This window comes from Triturus cristatus, chromosome 10 (genome assembly GCF_964204655.1).
Source record: "Triturus cristatus chromosome 10, aTriCri1.1, whole genome shotgun sequence".
Lineage (NCBI taxonomy): Eukaryota > Metazoa > Chordata > Amphibia > Caudata > Salamandridae > Triturus > Triturus cristatus.
The window spans coordinates 1,156,209,514-1,156,234,431 of NC_140593.1; the positions used below are offsets into that span (position 1 = coordinate 1,156,209,514).

The 24,918-nt window shown below is 46.5% G+C and overlaps 1 protein-coding gene across 1 annotated transcript; it reads right to left on the minus strand.

Annotated features, from left to right (window-relative positions):
- Positions 1-13,221: 13,221 nt before the first annotated feature.
- Positions 13,222-19,428, minus strand: LOC146796806 (transcription cofactor vestigial-like protein 4). Its single transcript, XM_085629522.1, has 5 exons — positions 19,110-19,428; positions 16,874-17,039; positions 15,961-16,414; positions 15,503-15,596; positions 13,222-15,081 (listed from the first exon to the last, which is right to left on the minus strand). Exons 1-5 carry the CDS (start codon positions 19,174-19,176, stop codon positions 14,828-14,830), a joined length of 1,035 nt encoding a protein of 344 aa, XP_085485648.1. The 5' UTR covers positions 19,177-19,428; the 3' UTR covers positions 13,222-14,827.
- Positions 19,429-24,918: the final 5,490 nt, after the last annotated feature.

The following is a 24,918-nucleotide window of genomic DNA, read 5'->3' on the forward strand; positions in this document are numbered from 1 at the left end:
ATGACCATAGGAAGACAGGCAGTCTGTCCTTGAAGATGTTGTCCTCACAAATCTAGGAACCCACCCTCAGGGGAGCCCTTAAGCAACCCTAAAAAAGGGAAGGACCTCTTCTGCAGTACCCACCTATCGGGGGCGTCAGGGACACTACTCAGCTGACTAGCCAGTCAGATGCTCCGAGCGGCCACGATTCAACATGGCAGAATCGAGTGGCCACCTAGAGTAGCTCTGGGCACCTCCCTATGGAGGAGCTGTACAGCGGGTGGACACTCCCTTGTCCTTTGTGTAGTTTTGCGCCAGAGCGGGAGCCAAGGGCTCTTGAACTAGACCAAACTGGTTTATACATGTAGGGCATCAAATGTGCCCTTCAATACAGTCTGGTGGTGCTCAGAAGCACCCCACCCTACCTAATTCTAAAGGAGAGGTGGTCACACCTCGTCTTCACAGGAAATCCTTAGTACAGCTTCCCCTGTCTGAGTTAGGCTCATCAGTAGGGTGGCAAAACAGTGTCTGAGGCCAGCAGCAGCGCAGGCTGGCAGGCAGACATTGTAAGACTACACATGTAGGTATTGGGGGTTCTCTAAGGAGCCCCCAAATACATGGCATCATGCAACTAACACTAGTATCTGTGTAGTTGCATGATTGTAACATGTTTGATACCAAACATGACCATGTTCGGGGCAGCCATTATGTATTGGGACATCTCGACTTGTCAGTGTCCACTACATACCTTACAAAGCCCATAGAATGGAGTATGGGATTTGTAGGGGTATCTCTGTTCGTGCAGGGGTACCCACACACTTAGAACCATGCACCTGCCCTTGGACTGAAGGGCTTATCATAGGGGTGACGGATAGGTTAAAAGTGCAATGACCAGTATATAAGGAAAGCCTTATATCTATAGTGAAAGGTGCCGGCACCATTTCACGCAGACTACGATAGCAGCTCTGCAGACACAGTTTGCATGGACTCCAATGTGTGGCAGAATCCATGCTGCAGCCCATGGGAGACCCCTGGTGTGCCACTGCCCTGGGTACCTCATTACTAAGCACTAGGGACTTACAGTGGTACCTCATATGCCAATTGTAGGGTGTACAAAGTACTTACCATCAAATATAGAGGAGACAGCACTGCCACTGGGGTCCTGGTTAGCAGGATCCCAGTGAACTGAACTACAGTCAAAGCACGCTGACACCAGGCAAAAATTGGGGCTATCTCTACCAGAAATATTCTTATTTCCTACATAACCCCCCCCCAAACGAAAGAAGATACAATTAACCTTGCCCAGTTGCATCTTTATTTTCCAAGTGGAAATATCTGGAAAGTCCATCTGCGTTGGTATGGTGACTCCCATGTCCATGTTCCACTGGAAAGTCCTTCACCTGTAGGGAATTGGACCCTCTCAAAAGATTTGGGTTTCTACCTGTCAAACGTTTAAGCCATAAGAGGTGACTGTGATCTGTCTGAACATGGAAGTGAGTGCCAAGCAGGTATAACCTCAACTTCTTCAAGGTACAGACCACAGCAGAGGCCTTCCTCTTTATGACTGACCTATACTTCTCTATAGGGGTCAACCTTCTGCTGATCACAGCTCCTGGTTGATCATGTCTGTCTTCAGACCTGTGGGGCCAATGAAGGTGTGGAACAGCTCTGTCCCTGGTCTTGCTTTGCCCAACATGGCTTACAAGGGGGATGTCATTTGCCAGGGACAAGAAGGATCCCGTAGATTGCTGAGGGTCATCCTACTTCCTAGTACTACCAGAATCTGTCTCCTCTATCGATTCCCGCTACATCCTTGAGGGGATCGTGTGCCGGACACTCCGATATTGGCCTCAGCCTCCACCGCCCTCTTACGATTCCTTTGGAATCTTCTCTTGTGGGCAGAGTGTTGTGCATTGTTCTGGCATTGGTGGATGACTACCTTCGTCTCAGCCTAGTCGGTGGGGCTTGGAGCGGGTCTCAGCTCCCGGCAATGAGTCCATTCAGTCCCAGACTCGGTGAAAAACTTGGTGCCACAATCAGTAATAACCTTCTGCCTCTGTACCAGCAGGTGAAGTTAGGAATATCATTACTTTCTGATTTTCAAACATGAGCACCTCTTAGTTGCAAGCTTCCCTCGGGATATGATCTCTGTCCCTAAAATGCAAGAATCTCATAACCACTGGGCGTGGGGGTGCTCCCGGGGGAGGGGGCCTCACTGGCACCCTATGGGCACACTCCAGTGCAAAGAAGGGGGACAAGCTAACTGAGGCAACAGGAGACCATGCTCGCCCCCTCACTCCATTCAGGCAGGTACACCACTCAAATGTTATTTTGTCTAGCTCTACCCACCACATCTTCTGCGTGGTGTTGTAGGATCCAACGCCTCTTGCTTGCATCCGTAATGCATTTTTTTTAGGGATCCCACTGTCAATTGAGTCTCTTCAATCGTGCGTTCTGCAGTTTTAAGTCTTTCCGGCAGTTTGCGTTTATCATCTCGGGGGATGTTCAAGTCGGTCACCACAGTGTCCAATTTCAGTTCTAACACCTCCCTAGTTTCTGTGATGGCAAGTAGGATAGAAGCCAGAGTGGCACCGGGTGGGGCTGCAGGAGCATGGTGGCCCCGTCTCCCTGGTCACCAGTTGGACGAGTCTCTGACCGCAAGCCACGATCTGCGCCACAACGCTTTATATGGTGACCCATGACAGCCAGTTGGCCAGCAGCAACAAGCAGCCCAGAGCCGGGGCAATCAAGTAGGTCATAAGTTATCCCTGAGCAAAGTTCCAGGATAGGTAAAGTGAAGAGAGATCACACGATCCCCCCTGGGGGTGGCAGAGATGCGGGGGAGGTAATCAGGCCACCGGTCACACCCCAACAGTGTGACCCCGAACTGAAGTATATCATGGTCGGGTTCCTTAATTTCCCATGTAGGACCAGGAGGGATAGGGGTGATAGGTTGTGCCCACAAGTCCACGTAGTAATCCGGACCCAGTGCCTTCCTCCCTAAAGTAGTGGTCGTGTGTGTTTCTGTTCCATCATCTTTCTTCTTCAGTCTTTGCAGCTATGTGGCTCTGTTCCATCATCTTTTTTCTTCAGCTGTTGTTTCTGCTTAGTTGCATTTCTCATTTCCATTACTCAGTGTCACCAACCTGGTGACGGCAACACAGCAGCCAGCCGGTTCTTCCTTGCCTGGCCCGGAAGTCAGGCACCTGGGAGGAGTCACGTTGTTGCGCCAGACCCGGAACTACAAGAAGACGGGAGATTGCGCTGCCGTGGAGAGAGAAAAGAAGACTGAGACCAGAAATGAGAGGAGGGAGGAAGCCAAGCGGAAGAAGACCCCCAGGTGGGAACGCGGGAAAGAGCAACGCAGAGCGAGTCTGTGCCGTCCATGGGAGAGCAAGAAGCCCAAGCCGGGAAGGAGCCACCTCACCGCCAGTTGGCAAGGGATACCCGCCGCATCCCTGGAGAGGCGTGGCTTCACCAGGTGCATACATGTTTCTTTAAATGAAATTGCTAGAAGGGCCAAATTAAGAAGGGGACGTGGAGGAGAAGGGAGGGGGAAAAGAAAAGGGGAAGACAGAACGAGAAAGGGAGAAAGGATAACTCTAAGAAAGGGGGCTTAAAAAGAAAAGAGTCTGAACAATGAAAGGAGGAGAATGCAGAGATTAGGTTGAAGTAAGAAAGAACGGTGAAGAGGATAGTATATTTAGCCCCCCTCATCAATGCTCCCCTGAACCAGATCTGGAACTCCTCTCTCTGTACTGGTATTTTGCCTACAGCCTGGAAAGAGACCCTTCTTGTTCCTATTCTCAAAAAACCTGATGCCAACCCTGCGGTCTATAAAAACTATCGACCTATTTCTCTTCTACCAGCGCCAGCTAAAGTCCTGGATTAATTAGTACAGGAACAACTCTCCAGTTATCTGGAACCGCGACATCTTTTTTATGACTCTCAGTCTGGGTTTAGATCCAGCTACAGTACAGAGACCGCCCTCCTAGAATTTCTGAGACCATTCGGGAATGCGTGGATTCAGGCAAAGCAGCCATGTTGGTGCTTCTTGACCTGTCCGCGGCATTCAGCACGGTCTCACATTCTATTGTTCTAGAGAGATTATACAACTTAGGGATCCATCGCCCCCCCATGTCTTGGATTCGGTCCTATCTGAGCAACGGGACCAACTGGTATCTCTCCATCCTTTTGTCTCCGATGAGAAACCCTTGAGTTGTGGGGTCCCCCAGGGCTCTGCACTGAGCCCTCTCTTCTTTAACGTCTACCTTTCCCCCTTGTGGCTTTGGTTGAATCTTATGGGGTGAGAGTGATCTCCTACGCCGATGACACCCAATTGGTGTTTTCCTTTGAGGATCACTCCGAAGCTGCATTTGCCAAATTCAGACACTGCCTGTGTAACATCTCTTCATGGATGTCACTGAATACTCTCAAGCTCAACTCGGACAAAACTGAGGTTCTTTTCTTCAACCAAAAAAGCCCACCTCCCCCGATGCTTTGGTGGCCATCCGAGTTGAATCCTCCTCCCAAGCCTGTGGACTCGACCAGGAACCTTGGTTTCAGGTTTAATAACGAGCTTTCCTGTAAATACCAAATTAGACAGGTGTCTTCTTTCTGTTTTGGTAAGCTTCACATGCTCCGTAAATTCCTTTACTTCCTCCCCCTGGAGTCCCGACGGACCATCATCCATGCCTTGATTACCTCCCATCTTGACTACGCAAATAGTCTCTACCTCGGGGCACCAGCCTATCTAATTAGATGCCTACAGATTATTCAACACGCGGCGGCTAGATTGATATGTAAATTCCCTTTCGCCATTCAATCCCCCCCCATCCGAGGAAGCTCCATTGGCTTCCGGTGATCAAACGCATTCTTTTTGAGGCTCTCGTTTTGGCTTTCAGGGCTTTCCAAGGACGTGGCCCAGCCTACCTTAGGGCTCGACTCAAGCACTCTAAACATAGCCGTACCCTTAGATCTAACTACCTTCGCCTTCTGGTGACCCCCACTTTCGCCGGTCTAGAATGGGTGGCAGAGCCTTTGCAGTGATCACCGCCAAAACTTGGAACGGCATGCCACTCTCCCTTCGCACTGCTGAGTCAGAAGCTATCTTTCGACGTGCTCTAAAGACCTGGCTGTTTACCAACCTTTAGTCACCTTTCGGTACCTACCTTCTGCCATCTGCCATAGCGCCGGGACACCCCCGTTGGGGGTAGCTATGCGCTCTACAGACGCCTAAATAAATAATAAATAAATAAATTCCTCTAATGAAAGGAAAAGAAAAGGGATACAAAGCATTGCACCAGTTATTTGGGGCTACCAAATATTTCTGTTGTTTAATGACCGCGTTGATTTAGGGTTGTAAACGTGCACCCTCCCTCCCATAACAGCACAAGCAACCACTATTGCTATAAAACAAGGACAGACACTTACCTGCTTCTTTATTTTTTAGAGGGCGCTTGCGGAGAGGGCCTCCGAAAGACCTGGAAGAGAAGAAGACGAGTGAAACACCAAAACAAGGACTTTATTCAATCAACACTGAGATAATTGTACACGTTTGAAAAAAGAAAGAAAAAAACTAGCTTGAGACCACTCTGGGTAGTCTTTAAGCGCCAATTTCAAACAAGTGGTCACACTCAGTTCAATGCCTTCTTCAGTTTTTGCTGCATCTTGGTTCTGTTTCATAATTTTTGTTGCTGCTCAGTTCTCTTTCATCGTTTTTGTTTACAATCTTTGAACTGCTCAGTTCTGTTTCTTGATCGTTATTCGTTCAGTCTCTGCAGCTGCTTGGTTCTGTTTAATCATCTTTCTTCTTCAACCTCCCTAGTTAGTTCTGTTTCACCATCTTTCTTCTTCAACCACCCTTGTCAGTTCTTCCATCATCTTTCTTCCTCAACCTCCCTAGTCAGTTTTGTTTCACCATCTTTCTTCTTCAACCATCCTAGTCGGTTCTTTCATCATCTTTCTTCTTCAACCTCCCTAGTCAGTTTTGTTTCACCATCTTTCTTCTTCAACCATCCTTGTCAGTTCTTTCATCATCTTTCTTCTTCAACCTCCCTAGTCGTTCTTTTCATCATCTTTCTTCTTCAACCATCCTTGTCAGTTCTTTCATCATCTTTCTTCTTCAACCTCCCTAGTCGTTCTTTTCATCATCTTTCTTCTTCAACATCCCTTGTCAGTTCTGTTTCGTCATCTTGCTTCCTTCTGTCTTTGCTGTTGCCCTGTTCATCACCTCCCTCTTCTTTTTCCTTGCTGTTTGTCCTTGCCCTTCTTTTTCCTTACTCTGGATTGGTGGCATCTTTGCCCTGGTGTACTGAGTCTATCTTCCAATGATATACATCATTTATTTTTGTCCTCATATCACCGGTGTTGCAAAGCTGTGCCAATAAGTACGACCTGTACCGCCGTCAGGCCACTTGCAAATTAACAACAAGCCCTGCCGTACCAGTCCTACCAGTTCCCTGGCTACTGGAGTCATGCAGGGATAATCATTGGACATCAGCTTAAGCCCTTGTTGTTTTTTGCCAGTTCAGATAGTCTTCCCAGATCACATCACGAGAGCCCCCTTTAAGTCCTGTATCCATTCTACATATAGTACTAAGTACCTGGAGCCAATTACATCCCTGGGGTGGAAGGGGGTCTAACCATCTCTTACAGATCTCTCGCCTGGCTAAAAGGATCATATAAAGGAGGAGATCTCTCCTATTTGCAGAGAGAAGCTGACTGTAATCTTCATCCAGTCCCATCAGTACCAATGTTGGGTTCATTGTTATATTTGTCTGAAACATATCATTGACAGCGCTCTCAACAGCATTCCAGTAGACCTGTAATTTAGGGCACTCATAGAACATATGGATATCGTCAGAACTTAACAAACCACATCTACGGCATCTTGGGGTAGGTGCTGTTACAAACTTGGCAAGTTTCTTTGGGGTCCAATACAGCCTATTTATTGTATAGAAATGGTATATTTTCAAATGTGCAGGTTTAACCACCTTATACAGAGTTTTAAGGATCGTTGCCAGTCTGATTGCGGCTCCATCATCTGGATATCTTCTGCCCAGATCTTGTGCGGCGCTTTTAATTTCTTATCCTCATTTTCCAGCAGAGTCCAATACCAGTCAGCTACTTCCTTTTTTCTGGGAGCCTCATTCTTTATTTTTAATTCGAACTTCCACACTCCACCTGTCTCTTGCCCGTTAGTCTCCACCCAAGAGGAGAGCTGAAGATACTTAAATCTCGAGAGGGAATCACCCGTTTTCCCCACACTTCAATTCCAGCTTTCCTCAGTGGAAGACTTAACCGGTCTTGAAGACACTCAGGATACCTGTTGAATCCCAGATTGGTAAAAATCTGAGAAATAACCCATCTCGAGTGTCTTCCTTTCCTTGCCCCAAATTTGTAAAGCAAGCCTTTAGTGTCCCATTCCCTCACCATTTCTTCCAGCTGACCACTCCATGTCAAGGATCCTGGTTTACCTAAAAGGATTCTACAGTTCTTAAACTGGAATGCCATACAGATCTGGGAAAGTCAGTCTGCCCTTTGCCAGCTTACGCCTCAGTTTCTTCCCGGCAAGCCTCACTCCCTTAGATGCCCAAACAAAACTCACTAATTTCCCCTGTATTTTATCAATCATTAATTTGGGAAACTCGAGAGGGATACAATTAAAAAGATATGTCAGTTTAGGGAGTACAATCGTTTTAATTAGATTCACTCGCCCGTATATAGTCACGGGTAAATTTCTCCACCTACCAAGTATTATATCCACCTCCTTTGCTGTCTTCTCCAAATTAAACTGGGGAATATTCACCAATGGTTTAATTATACTAATGCCCAGGTATCTAAGCTCAGTTTGTATGCTTCCCTTCCAATCTGATATATTCCAGCACATTATTCCGGTTTTGGCATTATTGACAAGGTACCCAGATAGTGCTCCGAAATCTTTCACCAATGTTTCTACCCGGGGTATGGTTTGGACAGGATCCGCTGTAAAAATTACAAGGCCGTCCGCGTACAGAGCTACTCTATTTTTATATGCGCCCGTGCTGAAGGGGATAACCTGATCATCTTGTCTCAATTTCTGGGCAAATGGTTCAATGTAAATATCAAATAATAACGGGGAAATAGGGCAGCCCTGCCGTGTACCTCTAGTTATCGGGAATCTGCGTGTAAGAGACCCATTGAGGAGGATTCTTGCTGTAGATTGTTCGTATAGGGCCTTCAGTGTATTTATGAAGAAGGGACCAAACCCCATAGCCGCCAGGACTTCCCATAGGTAGACCCAACAAACACGATCAAAAGCCTTGGCGGCGTCCAAAGTTACTATCGCCAAAGGAATTGAACGCGTTGTGACCAGATCTATACAGCCAATTAATTGCTGGGTCGATTCATGGATTTGCCTCCCTGGAATAAACCCTTTCTGGTTGAGGTGAATAAGTTGAGGAGCCAGTTAAGCTAATCTCCCTGCAAAAATGCTGAGAAAGATCTTATAGTCTGCATTAAGCAGGGATATCGGGTGATATGACTCTGCCTTCCCTGGATCCTTAGATGGTTTAAGAATGTGGGACAATTAAATGTTTAATTATCGCTCCGTGGAAGACGTTGACGCACTAATAGATACTATAAAAAAGAAGGCATAATCTGATGAATGAGAGGACAGTCAACTACAGACCAGAAGGGGCAGGAGTCCTGATTATGGTTTCTGGGTGTTAAAGCGCGGTATATACGACTTTTTCTTTTTTCTTTAGACCCCCCCCCCCCCAATGGCTAGCCCAAATAGGCACCTTGAGGCCTGTAATAATAGGGAGGGTTCCCCAGGGTTGGGTGGGGGGGATGTGGGGGGCAGGAGTGGTGAAGGTGCACAGGTGGGGAGCAGTGGGAGAAAAATAAAAAGTCCTCATTATCGCTAGGATTGGAATATTCCGGCCAGTTAGTAATAGTGCGGGGGGAATGGCTCAGACAGGATGGCTATTATAGTTATTCTCACCTGGAATGTGAATGGACTACGGTTAAGATTTAGACAGAGTATGGTCCTGAGCTATTTGGCAGAAAGCCAGGCACATACAATGATTCTGCAGGAGACGCACCTGGTGGCAGCCGAGAGTAGGGAACTATTTCACAGGGTGGGTTGGGTCCAGAACTTTTCAGTCTCTGATCAAGTACTATGTTGTAAGGGAGTAGCAATTTTAATTAGGATGGGTGCGGGGATCGAAGTTAAATCCTCAAGTACAGACAGCTCAGGTAGATGGGTCTCCGCTGTAATGAAACAGGCGGATTTTGAATTTATTTGTGTAGGTTTCTACGGTCCCAATGAGGATGATCCGCAACATATAATAGATCTGGAGTTAAGATTAGCTGGGGTCGTTGCCCCACTAATTTTGGGGGGAGGGATCTTAATGTTTTATTGGATCCAGTTCTGGACCGCTCCACACGAAGGGATGGCGTCCCAGTTTCCAGAGTAAGACGGGCCATGAAAAACATGATCCAGGACCTAGGGCTAGTGGCTGTATGGAGACACCTGAAAGGTCAGGTGACAGGTTATACTTTTCACAGTAAAAAAATATCGCCATCACTCCCAATTAGATTATTTTTTGGTTGAAAGTAGTTTTTCGGCTAACATTAAAAAGATCTCCCACCATCCAGCCCATATCTCTGATCACTCACCAGTATCAATGACACTGCAGGATCCAGGAAGAAAGTCTAATATAAGATGGACGCTTAAACGCACCCTTCTTTTAGACGGGGAGGTGGTGCTTGCCCTTAAAAAAGTTACATCAGAATACTTTATAATTAACAAAGGCACCGCAACTCCTGGGGTTTGAGTGGGATGCTTTTAAAGCATGTATACGGGGGGCCTTAAAAAGTCTTGGTAGCGCAAAGAGCAGAAAAGAGAGGGCAGATCTTGCAAGAATGGAAAATAAAGTGGGTAAACTAGAGGCTGCTATACAACCCTTAGGAGAGGGAGAGGTTGGTAAGAAGACTAGAAGAGGTGCAACTGAATTAAAAAATGTAATTGGATTCTGAGTGTAGGGCTAGGTGGCAGAGAGAGATTATGAGGCAATTTGAGTACGGGGAAAAAGCTGGGGCGCTGCTGGCCTGGAAGGTCGGGGTAGAAAGAACTAGGAATGTGATTAAAGAACTGAAGGGCCCATTGGAGGAGGTGATAGACGATTGGGATGGGATGCAAAATCACGTGATCTCCTTTTTCTCCCGGCTATATGAAGAAGACACCTTCCTTGAACCTTCTCAGCTTAAAGACTGGCTGGGGGCAATTGACCTCCCAAGGTTGACTAGTGAAGGGAAGGGTAGTCTGGAAGCACAGATCACTCAGGAAGAGATAAGGGAAGCCTTGACCAGAGCCAGGAATGGGAAAGCTGCTGGCTTTGATGCCATCCCTTCGGAGGTTTATAAGTCTCTAAGCGATGAAGTTCTCCCAGTTTGTGCAAATTTGTTCAATCTGGTATATTCATTGAAGGCGAATGCTCCAGCATCCTAGAGAGGCCACTATGGTCCTGATTCTTAAACCTATGATATACATCATCATATCAATATCCCAATACATCAACACATTTCTCTTACTGTTTTGGAATAAATAAAAGACCTGCTTTAGGAACCCTTCCTCAGCCTACGGATGGGTTTTAATAAACTGGTGGTAAGTTGTGCTGTGACCTGAATAAGGCCAGGAAGTAGAGTTGAATAGCACTTCCGGGTCAGCCCACAAAGAGAAGTCAGTGGGGTAGCAAGGGTACAATGGGCTACAATACATGCAAGGGAGATGGGCCCCCTTTGGAGCACAGACGGTCATAATTGTGGTGCAGTGCACCTGCTGCAGTAGTGAAAGCTATGTTCAGATTTAGAATTGCAAATTGAATTCAAAAAGTCTGACTTCAGTTAGGAGAAGTAAACTGGACCTCAAGGTGAGATTAGTGCAGAAAAAGACTGTTTCGATACACGTTTGGCCACTTGTGAAGCTTATAATGATATGGTTGTGAAGTTGGATGCCTATATGGGGTGTTAAGGTAAATCATTTTGGTTTGTTTTATCGTTTGGTGTCTAGTTTTTCATAAGATTATGTGAAGATACAATCACTAGTGTGAACGTTGACTGTACCTGTGTGTGTGTCACAATAATTAACCGCCGTCAGCGACAGACCTCATGTCGCTCGTTTGCATTTGTCGCTCGTTTGCATTAGTAGAGGAGCGCTTGGCTTGTGAAGCATTAGGTGGAAGATAGAAGTCTCATTGCACGCCATGGAAAATGCAAATTGATTTTAAATATAGTTTGTTGGATTCAAGGATTGTATTGTATTGTAATTGCATTTATATTGCACTTACTACCCCTGACAAGGCGTCAAAGCGCTTTTTCAGCGAGTAGCACACTACTCCGGAACCCATAAAGGATTAGTGGCGAATTAGTATAATGAAAAACGAAAGTAATTTAAGTTGTGGATACGTTAGTCAGTTATTTGGATTGAGAAGGATAGTGGAGGGATAGAAGAGGGAAAAAGGTTTGCATTTATATAGTGCTTGCTACCCTGATGAGGTTTTGAAGCGCTTTTTCGGCAAGTAGCGCGCTACTTCAGAACCCAGAAAGGAATAGTGGTGAATTAGTATAGTGAAAATATGAAAGTAATTTGTGTACTTGATACGTTAGTCAGTTATTTGGATTGAGGAGAAGGATTGAAAGTGCTGGCAACTATGGGGAACGTGTTTTATAGGTGCCAGCAGCATTTAGCCATGCTTGACAGCATTCGGTGTTATTTGTCGGGGTGCCGCTCTACTGAATGATGATATTAAAAACCTAATATTGTTTTATTCATTCCAGTATTTATACTGTGAACTGTTTTTATTTTATCATTTTATTCTGGAATAACCCGATGTTTGGATGAATTTATGATTTTTGCACATTCTACTGCAAGAAGTAGATTAATGTGTTTACATAATCATATTTTTTATGAATATTTACAATATTATACAGTTCTAACCTAAACTGTACATTTGTATGATCTCGAGATACCTCTTTGTTGTGGGAGCAACATCAATAAAAAATAATAATGCCTGACGGTGTAAAGCCCACACCTCTTTAATCTGGACACCTTGGTGAATATTTATACGGGCATTGCGTCACTGTAGCATCACTTTTCGCAACGCTCCGGTGGCGTTGCGCCCTGTTCCATATTTACAAGGCAGCGCTAAGCCACTTTACATTGCTTAACGCTGCCTTGTAAATATGGTCCGCCTCGGTGCAGTTTTCTGCGGCAAAGGGGCGAGCAATGGGAGTTGCTGTGGGAATTCCCATGCAACACCCATTGCTTTTTGACCCTGCCCCAGATTTACACGGATCTGTAAATCTAAGGCAGCACCAAAAACGTACTCCTCCCCAGGGAAGGCATAAAAGGTGGCGCAACGAGGAGAAATACTTTTATTACTCCTCGTTTTTTGCTCTTTCTATGTGTACTAAGGAGCAGAACACCACTGATGATTGTTTTTGTGCAGGAAGGTGTCCCTTCCTACACAAGAACAATCATCCGTGCAAAGCAGGCACCCTTGCACCATGGTGCAAGGGTGCCTGTGCTAGGCTGCTTTTTTGCGCCGGCACAGGGGTGACTACAGGAATGCGCCGTATTGTTGTAAATATGGTGCATTCCTGCACTTAGAAAATGATGCAGCTCAGTGCCGCAAAATTGCTTGCGTCACAACGCGCCGTCATTTTCTTGTAAATATAGCCCCATGTTCTAATGGTTCTCCCTGCAAATTATGTTACATGTAACTATCTAAAGATGGTGCTGAAGGTCTTTGTCGGAGTGAGTCTAGAAGGGTCCATGGGACTGGAGCATTATATCTGCTATCTAAGTTCCCAGAGGTGTGATGCTTTTATAGGTGAGAGACAGCTGTCAATCAAGGAGTGAGGTGCGCTACGTAGAGGTGCAGGCTTAAATGTCCTTCTGTGATCCGTACATAATGGCGGCTCACCATTGGAGAAATAAGACTGCAGAGATGCCTCCTCCGAGGTCTAGGTCATGCATTGCTATGGTAACAGCATCTGACGATGACATCACAGCAGATTTTCTGCTAAGTAATCTGAAGCCAGCTCCCTGCTTAATTTTCTCCTTACACCCTGTTTGCACTATACCATGCCCCTAATGCTCCAGAAGGCCGTCGCTTTTTGCCTTTGCCCTCAATGGTTGTATTGATGTGTTTTACAGCATGTACAATTCTTTAAATCTATTAAACAAAATCTGAATTCAATTTCCACCTTCAGTTTATTACATAGAAAAATACACATAACATTTACATACATTGATAGTGCTTTGAATCCAAGAAACACGAGAGACCCTCCACTCCCAACCCAGCAACCACAGGAGGTGAGAGAAAACGCTAAAAAAATATTTTCAATATTATTATCAATTTACACAAATGAAAAAATAATAAATAGGCTATTTACAAAGGTAGGCAGTGATTGATCTCATACAAGTTGTCGATATAAACAAGCGTTGAATGTGGCTGGGAAAATGAGATTTTCTGTCTCTAGACACTTTCCCAGGTTTTCAAGAACGATTTCCTTTTTTACAAGAAACTATCATATTCTTGTAAGTAAAAAAGAATGCTGTTACTTTGCACTTTGCTACATTTGGTTGAATGTGGCGGCCGATCCCTCACCTAATGGGTCTTACTCAGGTCTGCTTGATGCTACTTCGACATGCCTAGGATTACAACTTCTCTTTGACTATGGGTGTTTGATAGTCATAAGTATGCCATATTCCAGACCGTTGTAGATCCTGGCGCATTCAGTTTATGATAATTCACTATACTGACTACAGAATTGTGAAAAGGGGACTGGTGTTGGCTGAGATACAACTAGCGCAACACATGAAAGCTTGAAGCTCGGTTGTCCTTAACAGGTCCATTTTGAAGGACAGGACACAATCAGCGTTTCAGATTCCAGACACACATTTAAAATTGTATTTGTGTTTTTTCTAAAAATTGGCAATTAAACGCCTGGATTTCCACAATACATTCAAATTCAAATCATCTAAGTTATCGACACGTTTCAACATCCACCTCTCATCAGATCTCTCTTCAAGGCAATTAGCATATCTGGATTGAAAACGTAGAACTAACCAGGCAAAGCTAATGGGCTGAATATTACTGGAATTCGGAATCTTACAGAATGAGGGCTTCACATTCCTGCAAATCAAAATTATGAATTTAGAAAGGGGGTGTCATCTAATTTATGTCCGGAATCTGACACACTTATTGCATAAATGTTTGGAAGTTTGTTAGGAATTTATCGATCCTGTGAACCGTAGCTAAACAAAACTCACAACATCAGACATTGAGGTGGGCCAACTCACACCTTGTTTCCATTATCGTCTGAAAAACTGTACAAAAATCTATTTTAAAGTATTTGTTTCCTAACAAACCAGATGATCTTAACATTGAAAGTGTCATCTGTCATCAGAGAGGGAGAGATACATAAGAGCACTAGAGGGGAATCAAACACAAGCCAGTCTTCTGCAAGTCTCCTGGTCCCCCCATTTCATTATTAGGAAAAAATAGCACGTCATCAGGAGGCCCTCTCTTCCCTAATTGCTTGTCACCCTTCACGTTCGACCTGGTTGGCTTTCACCTTTTGGCAGTGAATGTTTGCGGCAATTCTATCACCAACATCAGCCAGAATGGTCATATTTGACCGTGTTGAACCAGTAGTGAGACATTGGGTCAGGGATCTTCCCATAGTTCCATAAAGAGGACACGGTTGGGGCATGCCGTTCCAGGTCTGCTGGCTTCAGCAGACGGCTATGGAAGAAATGCAATCATAGTCCCACACAGTGCCGCTTTGCTGGTGTTTACGATGTGCTCCCAGGCCGGCTGACGGGGGATGACGGTGACGAGCTCCTGCTCGATGATGCCCCAACGGAATCGGTGGACGGCTGGCGGATAAGCAGCCACTTTGAGCCTAGGGCCTTTGAAAAATGGTCATCTACACTGCCCGCAACTGAAAGAGCAGTGGCGGAGTCCGCAGGGCAGTACTGCATCCCCAAGCTACGACGGAAGTGCTCCTCGACAACGGGGTCACAAGTGTGTGGCGAGCTGGCAGCATCTGAGAAAAAAATCACAAGGGGAGAGATTTACAAATCATGCTTTCAGGAGGTTAGGGAATTGACAACACATTACAAATAGCAAATCTCTGTTCCTTCCACCCACAATGCATCCACTCTTTGGAGTATACAGCGGGCTTCACTCCCGAGCATTGTCAGCCCCTTCCCTCATAGCATTTAGCACACTTTGTTTGCGGACAAAGTTGTGTGTGTTACGCACGCTGGTCCTACCCTTACCATGTAGATTTACAGTGATGCTCAGTGTTTAGCATGATGGACCACACCTGTCATGGGAGTATACAGAGAGCTTTGGTGCTCCGCTTTGCTGTATCTCCCTTACCCTCTAGGTTTACAAACAGTTTGGATTCTTTCTTTGCACTTGACTTATGAGTAAATAGATCTGCAGGGTTCCTGGACTCTTACCGGGGCTTCGGGTTTCTAGGCGGGGGCAGTTGTTTGTGGGACTGGTTGACGGTTTGTTCCAGTTGGAGACGCATGTGATGACTGATGGACGCATCTGGAACAGACCAAAGTTGCTGTTAGATCAACCCAACAAGGACACCAAAGTGTAGAGAGTCAGAGTGGTGAGTTAGGAGGAAACCAACAAAGGGGCAGATTTACAAGGACCTTGCGCCACTTTTGCGTCATTTTTAACATGGGAAAAGTGACGCAAAAGTGGCGCAAGGGCCTTGTAAACCTCCCCTAAAGTGTGTGAACATACAAGTGAGGAAACTTGAGGCAATCAGAAGGTCAAAAACAACAGAGACAGGGGACACATGGAGGGGGTCAGAGTGAGATGAGGACAAAAGAGACAGGGAGAGAGACCAAAAGAGAGGAAAAGATCTTAACTATGATGGTGCTGTCAATGAAGTGCTGCTTACCTGCTGCAGCATGGAGGCAGGCACCGGGCTGGGTGTTTTGCTGACAGTCGGCACAGGGCTGGGGGTCTTTCTGATGGCGGGCCCTGGGCTAGGGGTCTGTCTGCCAGCGGGCACTGGACTGGGTGTCTGGCTGTCAGCTGGCATGCAGCTACTCCGTGGCTTCTTGATCAATGCCAAAGGCTCATCCAAGGGCAGGCTGGGCAGCGAGGACGTGCAGTGGTACCTCTGCTGGGCTAGTGCCCTCTCTAGGGCCTGGTCGCGGGGGCAGCGGGGCTGCAGTGGTGCCGGCTGACTTGCTGCCAGGCGCAGGGAAGCGGGGAAGAGTCGCTGCAGGGCCCGTGCCAGGGCAATGCGTTCAGATGGGGAGCTCGCCAGTTCTAGGCGCTCTGGCAGCTTGGCTATTCTCTCCCGGTCACACACCTTTGGTCTCTCCAAAACCTGAGACGCTTTGTCGCTGCAGATGGGAATAAAACACATCATTCGTTATACAACATGGTGGCAGCAGCCACTGAACTATGCAGAAACATGATTTGGTGGCGCCAATCAATAATCAACACCTTCTCAATGCCCCTTAACGGCTCTTCAATGATCCTGCCCCCCTAGAGACTTTCAGTCCCACTCAATGGCTCCCCTTGGTGGCGTTTAATCCTTCACTCAATAACCCTCAGCTTCCCTCAATGACTTCTTTCAGTATCACTCAATAACCCTCAGTTCCTCAACGACTCGGGTCACCTCAATGACTCCCATCAGTGCCTCTCAGTACCGCCCTCCCCATGACCTCAATCCCGCCAATGACTCTGTTCCACTGACTGGTTCTCAGTCCCACCCCCCACCGCCTCTCAGCTGCCCCTGTAACTGAAAGACACCCATTGGCCAATCCCAGGCCTCGAGGCAGCATTCAGAGTTCACTTACATGCTGATAGGGAGCGGGGTCCTCTTCCGCCTAGGCCCCGCCTCCTCCGGGCGGATGGTGGGCGCGCTGTACCGCTCAGGGCTCAGCTTTCGTTTGATTGGATAGACCGGGATCCTGTGGCTCGAGACGGGGCGGAGTCGATCTTCTGCCCTCATGCTCGGCTGCCCTGTTGATGCAAAACCGCACAAGGGGTGAGTAACACTGGCGCAGCCCCCCGGTTTCAGCCAGAGGAGAACATGAGCCTCAGAAAACACACACATACACTTAACAACACTAAATCATACAAAGAATAACTCCTTAATGCGGCTCTGCGCATAGGATGACCTCAGACACTTGACGATCCTTCAATGCTGCAATATCCTGGATGCACTCTCAGTGCTCCTATGTACTACAGGTTTCCTCCGTGATCCTATGTACTACAGGTTTCCTAAATATGCCTATGGACCGGAGAGTTTCTCCATGCTCCTGTGTACTGGACCTTTTCTTTCTCGGGGTTCCTGTTTACTGGAGTGCCCTTAGGGGTTCTACATTCTTTAGTGGCTCTCAGTGCGTTCATTGAACATAAGTAGCTCTCTGTTCAGAGAAGGGTGGAGAGCCCTGTTCTATACGTTCCCTCAGTATTACTACACATCTTCTCAGCGCCGTGACTTTACCTAAGGGTTCATATACACGAGATCGGGAAAAATGTCCCTATAGGCACAGCCCTGGGCCAGTGTGCTTGTAAACTCACCTCACACGTGGTCACGTTATTAAACCTCGACACAGAGTGACCATATAGTTTCTATAGTTTTCCTCGATGCTCACGAACTCTCCTCGCTGTACTGGGGGGCGGGCCTCGGTGTCTGTGCACACCCGGGCATCTCGATGCGCCCCAACCACTTACAGACTTCCCAATTCTTTCCGTGCACGACCCCATTCAATGTCCAAATATCTGCACACATGACAGAGCCCCGTGCACACACAGAACAAATCTCGCGGTACTCGCGTGCCGTATCTCAGTGCACTGAAATAACAAATATCAGTGTACACACACATGTGCACCGTGTGTCAGTGCACTGGTATACCACACCTCGCCGAACGCGGAGGTCACAAGACATGCACACGTCCCATGGGGGAGATGTCAGTGCAGATATGTACCATATAATTTCCCTCTTTACAAGCACACCCTGTCACGGTGCGCACAGGTGCGTGCACACATCTCAGAGCGTCCATAGGCCAGATCGCTGCGAACCATATACCGCATTTCAATGAAAACGTATGCCCAAGATCACTGCATGCAAACAGCCGCTCCCAGCGCAAACACAGCACACGTCAGAACTCACAATTATCATTTCACAATGCACACATATATATATAGGATACAGTAGGCAACATATAGCGTGTCTAACTGCACTCGTATAATAACATAACATAGCATGTGTATTTGTAAAGCGCGCGTTCACCCAGGGTTTCTTGGCGCTGAATAACAGATGTTTATTGTTCATAACAGGGCTGCTGTACACTATGCTTCATATACAAAACTCGAAATCGGCAACATAAATCACTTATATGAAGCAGAGCCCAGAGCATGCGCCGGCCGTACCTCAGCGCTCACATATAGCACATCTCTGTGTAAATATACCTTAACTTTCGGTGCACACATAATGCCGAGCTCAGTTCATATATATAGCTATTTGTGAGGAATATATACATCATTTCTAAGTGCACACGTATAAATTAGTGTCTCGTATAGTCATTCTTTAGCTCTGATCCTAACAAGAATCAGTTCCTCCGATAAATGCGTCTAAAGAGAGACGGCTCTTTCCAGTGAGACGGCCCGCAGCTCACGAGTGCCCGAGTCTACCACATATGAGCATGTGCACCTAGCTTACTTAGCGATTGGAAAAGGCCTATGAGGCGCTATATCAAAACAAGATATTATTAATAAATGGGCGCTTGGTAATTGCGCCCTACCGGGGGACATTTTCGGGTTCACTGCTCACGATTCAATGGCACCCGGGCCACCTGGGATAGTGTACGGACACGGGCTAGAAGCACAGGTAGTGGCGGGCGGTAAAGGTCTCCAGGCCAGGCCCATTCAAGCTGGTCAGTTGTTTGACGATTGGCGCACTGCAGCAGACTGAATGAAGGCTCGGGCCTTTGCTGTAGCCTTCTGTGTACGCCCGTCGTTACCCCAGGGCCGTAATTACCATTATTGTGGACATTGAAACAACATATTCAGAAATCCCCGTCTTACCTTCCAGGATGTACACTTTGAAGCCTCGGCTGATGCCCGTGGTGTAGTGGAAATTGGCCACCGCCATCTTGGTGACACCCCTGGGCCTCTTCTGGGGGGTGTGGATGAGGGAGAGTAATGGGACCCCAAAAAAGATCTGAGAGGTGGGGGGCGGGTGGCAGGCAGCGGGGGAGGTGGCTGGCAGGAACTTGGGACGATGCTGGCAGGCTGGCCTAGTACTGAGAGGAAAGTGCCGAAGATCACACGAGCTGCACTGAGTGGCCTTGAATCCGCGCCCTGAGGCTCCCTTTAGCACTGTTGCCGCTCTTTGTGGGTAAGGTGCTGAAATCTAAGGTAACCTGCCTGCTCCCTGGAGGATATACCACAGGGAGGGAGCGAGAGGGCGACGCCCCTGACGCACGGAGCCAATCCCCTTCTCGGGCCCTGCTTTGGAGGTGGTGGCGCGGAGCACAGACCCTCCCCTCTTCTGTATCTGCTCCGGGCTGAGAGGGGAGGAGGGAGGGGGCAGCCTGGCCTGCCACGGAATTGTGTAGCTCGAGGGCTCAGGTGCCTGACATTCCAGACCCCGGAAAGGATATGTGTGTGCGGTGGGGGTCAAAGGTTAGAGGGGAATGTACTAAACCAAATCATTGAGGCGTGGGCTGCCGAAGAGTCACTCCCTGGATAAAAGAGCCTGTTCTACTCCTTGTGCTCAGCACACATCCAAATCAAATAATATAACATATTCATGAATCAGCTTAGGAATGTTCTTGTAGCTGTGGTGACCATAGCAGTGTGAATGTTGACGACTTCAGCTTTCCCGGGTGTGTCACGGGGCTCGATCCTAGCTGCACAAGACCAGCAAGGGTTCTTGACTGCACCCACCAAAGCCTGGCACCTTCTAGGGTGCATTTACCATAGCTTAACTGCATCAGATGACTGCAGTGTCTCGACTGCCAGGGTTCTTGACAGCAGGGAGCACAGCCTAACAAAGTTCTAGGCTGCACTTACTACAGCCATATTAAGGTTCTCGACTCCAAACATCAAACGACTGCAAATATGGCTGCCCAAGACATATAGTACAAATGGAAATGTCGAGGATTTAATATGGAATTTATTAACATGATTGAGTGTGGGGCGGGGCGGGGCGGGGCGGGGCATGACTCAAAAGAGGTGAAGACTCGAGTCAGCACCGATGCACCTCCCCTCCCCCATCAATGCTAATATAGAGCATAATATGGTTTCTGCATTATTTTCAGGTGTATTTTTTTAACTGAAGGTTTATGAAAGAAACCAGGATGCAAGGAAAATACCACTGAAGAGATATCAGGGCAATTGGGAGAGTTTTCCCTGTGTAACTTGTTTGCTACATGCAATCTGCGAGGCAGTAAAAAGTGCTTTGTTCAATTGTACAATATTGTATTAATAATCTCACATTTGAGCTTTATTAATAAATGTGTGATGCTATCTATCTATCTATCTATCTATCTATCTATCTATCTATCTATCTATCTATCTATCTATCTATCTATCTATCTATCTATCTATCTATCTATCTATCTATCTATCTATCTATCTATCTATCTATCTATCTATCTATCTATCTATCTATCTATCTATCTAAAACCCAGTGGTGATTTCCACTGGGTAGCTTTAGTCAGGATCACTTTTCCCTAAGAAATAGATTTTTTCTTTTGCTAATATGTTAGGCACCGTTTGCTGAATTATAAAACTTTCTGAAAAAAATTCTCATCTACCTCAGCTCCTTCCAGGAAAATTTTGGGGTGATCGTCAAGTGGGGCAGAGAAAAAGGCGAGGTCACTAAACGTGCTTTCCCCAAGCAGGTTTTCGTAGGAAAATTAGACACAGATACACAGTGGCGGCTGGTATTTGAAGGTGTTGGGGAGGCGGTCGCTGGGGGGGAGGGAATGAAATAAAAACAAGCATTGGCATAGCCAATAGGTCTCGCTTTTGGGACCTTCTAAGTATTTAGTTATGCAGCACAATATCCTTGGTGCAACCACATCAACTGTTGCGTGGCTAAACACTTATAAGGTCCCAAAGGCGAGACCTATTGGCTATGCCAATGCTTGGTGTGGTTGTGTGTGTGGTTGTGTGTGTGGTTGTGTGTGTGTGTGTGTGGTTGTGTGTGTGTGGTTGTGTGTGTGTGTCTGTGTGTGTGTGTGTGGTTGTGTGTGTGCATGTGGTTGTGTGTGTGGTTGTGTGTGTGTGTGGTTGTGTGTGTGGGTGTGGTTGTGTGTGTGGATGTGTGTGTGGATGTGTGGTTGTGTGTGTGTGTGTGGTTATGTGTGTGTGTGGTTGTGTGTGTGTGTGGTTGTGTGTGTGGTTATGTGTGTGTGTGGTTGTGTGTGTGGTTGTGTGAGTGGTTGAGTGTGTCGTTGAGTGTGTGGTTGTGTGTGTGTGTGGTTGTGTGTGTGGTTGTGTGTGTGTGTGGTTGTGTGTGTGGTTGTATGTGTGGTTGTGTGTGTGGTTGTGTGTGTGGTTGTGGTTGTGTGTGTGGTTGTGTGGTTGTGTGTGTGTGGTTGTGTGTGTGGTTGTGTGTGTGGCTGTCTGTGTGGTTGTGTGTGGTTGTATGTGGTGTGTGTGTGGTTGTATGTGGGGTTGTGTGTGGTTGTGTCTGGTTGTGTCTGGTTGTGTGTGGTTGTGGTTGTGTGTGTGGTTGTGTGTGTGGTTGTGGTTGTGAGTAGTTGTGGTTGTGTGTGGGTGTGGTGTGGGTGCGGGTGTGGTTGTGGGTGTGGTTGTGGGTGTGTGTGTGGATGTGTGGTTGGGTGTGGTTGTGTGTGTGGTTGTGTGTGTGTGTGGTTGTGTGTGTGGTTGTGAGTGTGGTTCTGTGTGTGTGGTTGTGTGTGTGGTTGTGTGTGGTTGTGTGTGTGGTTGTGTGTGTGATTATGCGTGTGGTTATGTGTGTGTGTGTGTGTGGTTGTGTGTGTGTTTGTGTATGCGCAGTTGTTTGTGGTTGTGTGTGTGGTTGTGTGTGTGTGTGTATGTGGTTGTGTGTGTGGTTGTGTGTGTGTGTGGTTGTGTGTGTATGTGGTTGTGTGTGTGGTTGTGTGTGTGGGGGGGGGTTGTGTGTGTGGTTGTGTGTGTGTGGTTGTGTGTGTGTGGTTGTGTGTGCATGGTTGTGTGTGTGTGGTTGTGTATGTGGTTGTGTGTGTGGTTGTGTGTGTGGTTGTGTGTGTGGTTGTGGTTGTGTGTGGTTTTGTGTGTGTGGTTGTGTGTGTGTGTGGTTGTGGGTGTGGTTGGGTGTGGTGGTGTGGGTGTGGTTGTGGGTGTGGTTGTGTGTGTGGTTGTGTGTGGTCGTGTGTGTAGTTGTGTGTGTGGTTGTGGTTGTGTGTGTGGATGTGTGTGTGGTTGTGGTTGTGTGTGTGTGGTTGTGTGTGGGTGTGTGGTTGTGTGTGAAAACAGTTGTTTGGGTGAGTGAATGTCTTTATGGGTGTGTTAATGAGTAAATATATTTTTCAATGATAGATGTCCAATAAATTAGAAATATAAAAGGCAATGTATGTGACAGTTGTTGTATATAAATACGTATACATGATACTGATTGATAGTTTGAGTGACTGTATGGAAAACTATATACTTATAATAGTGATTATATAACACACTAAGTATGAGTTATTATCTATATGTATAAATAAAGTGTTGTTTGTATAAGTGTGTAGCTGAGTAGATGTAAGTATGATCAATTGTTTCCATAAGTGAGTAGGATGTTTTCATAAGTGATTAGGATGTGTGCTGGTGTCTAATGTCGATACAGGTGTATAAGTATATTTAATAGTGTGCTATTGATCTTTCTCAGCATGTATGAGTAAATGTGTAGGTAAGTGTTTGGATGTGTGTGTAGATCTACAAATGACTGAGTGGGTTTTTACAAACTTGTATTGGTGCGTCAATGGTTTAAACATGGTACTCTATATTTTATACTGAATGATTAAAGGTTATTCTACTGTGTGATGAAGTGTTTCAGGTTGTCACGTGGATGATGTCATCAGTGATGTCATCAGTGATGTCATTTGAGATGTCATGAGTGATGTCATCAGTGATGTCACTGACCATGTCATGAGTGATGTAATATGTGACATCATCAGCAGTGGATTGCGGGCGCGCGAGTTATATTTAGCTGAACTAACTATAACGGAGGAATTTCAATGGTTTTGTATGAGTGAAATGTCCAGCTAACTATAATACCCCAAAAAACCTATGGTTTTTTCAGTGAATTTCTAAGGTTTTTTAAATGCTAATTCATAACTATAACATGTCTGAAACCTATGGTTTTTTCAGTGAATTTCAAAGGTTTTTTAAATGATATTTTTAAAATGTATTTCTTGTTCTAATTTTTTTTATATTCTTTAACTACATTTTTTTAATCTACTTATTTTTATATATATATTTTTAAATTAACTACACATATTTTTAAAAAATATATTTTTTAAATAAATATATATATTTTTTTAATTATTTGATATTCTTTTAAATATACTTATATTATTATTATTTTTTGCTTGGAGTCGCACACCCAACGAGTTAGAATCGTGCATCCGACGTGTAGAAGTCGTGCACCAAACGCGCTGGAGTCGTGCACCCTACAGGTTAGTAGTCGTGCATCCAACGCGTGCACACCAGGGGGCCGCGCTGAGAGCCGCGCTGGATGCGAGACTCCGAATTTTACCATAAAATAAAAAATAGCCCCTATCACTAATTTTTATTATCGCCAGGGACCCTATCCCCCGGGGCTTAGAAAAAATATTGGGGACCATGGGGTGAGCCCCAACGCCCCCACGGTCAAAGCCGGCTCCCAGCATCCTTCGGGAGCCGGCATTGCTTTTCCACATGGGGAGCTGCTGACATGCAGCTCCCCGTGTGGAAAAGCAATATGGTTTGGATTTTGAAAGAGAGAGCAGGTTTCCCTGCTCTCCCTTTCAAAATCCAAACCAAGTTTGCTATGGTAGGGCGGGAGACTCCCGCCCTCTCATAGCAAAAAACAGTGTCCTGGGGGTGGGCACCCCAGGACACTGTAGGAGCAGGCCCTGGGGGATGGCGGTCCCCAGGGCCCTTGAGGGCTCCAGGAGCGGGGCCACGCAGCCCCCCTCCCTCAATACATAAAGCCCGGGGGGTGGTGGTCCCCGGCTTGGGGGGGCCGTTGAGCCCCCCCACAAATTATTATGGGAGGGGCTTTTCAGCCACTCCCAATTTATTTTGTAGCCCCGGGTGGGTGGCGGTCCCCGGGGCTGGGGGCCCCTCTGGGCCCCCTTTAAATTGAAAAATTTTGCCCTTGGGATTTGGCCCCCCCGGGGGCTAATTATAAAAAAAGCTCTGTTTTATTATTATTGTTTTTTACGGCAGGATCCGAGCACCCTGCACGCACTTTGCGGTTTACAAAACAAAAAATTGGGGGGCCCTGGGAGTCCTTCTGGGGCCTCCTAAGCAGGTCTAGAGGGTCAGGGTATTTCTACCCTGCCCCCTTTATACGTTTTGCACACTTATTCCACAGACTTCTTCAGCCTCGCTTCTCCCGAGGCACAAAATGGCTGCCAACAGTTCCTGGTTTTGAATGTTGACAACCACTTGACAGGCAATTAGCATTCAGCGCATGATCGGGAGGGTGCGCTCAGGGTGCGCATATCCAGCACGGCCATAGATATATATGTACATTTAACTGTAACTTTCTCAGGAACAGATTGACACCATTGAGGCAAAAGGCACGAGTCTGATCTGAGGACTACCTCTTTGCCAAATTTGGTGTAATTCCGTTCAGCAGTTCGGGCTGTAGCTGCGGCTAAAGGTCCTATGGGAAATTGCATGGGGAAAA

What these genes read in the sequence shown, in the direction of transcription:
- LOC146796806 (XM_085629522.1), bottom strand. Translation starts at nt 19,176, where the DNA reads ATGGCGGTGGCCAATTTCCACTACACCACGGGCATCAGCCGAGGCTTC. An exon ending in CAAAGTGTACATCCTGGAAG is followed by an intron (nt 17,040 to 19,109) that starts GTAAGACGGGGA and finishes TTGCATCAACAG; the next exon opens with GGCAGCCGAGCATGAGGGCA. An exon ending in CCTAGAAACCCGAAGCCCCG is followed by an intron (nt 15,082 to 15,502) that starts GTAAGAGTCCAG and finishes TTTTTTTCTCAG; the next exon opens with ATGCTGCCAGCTCGCCACAC.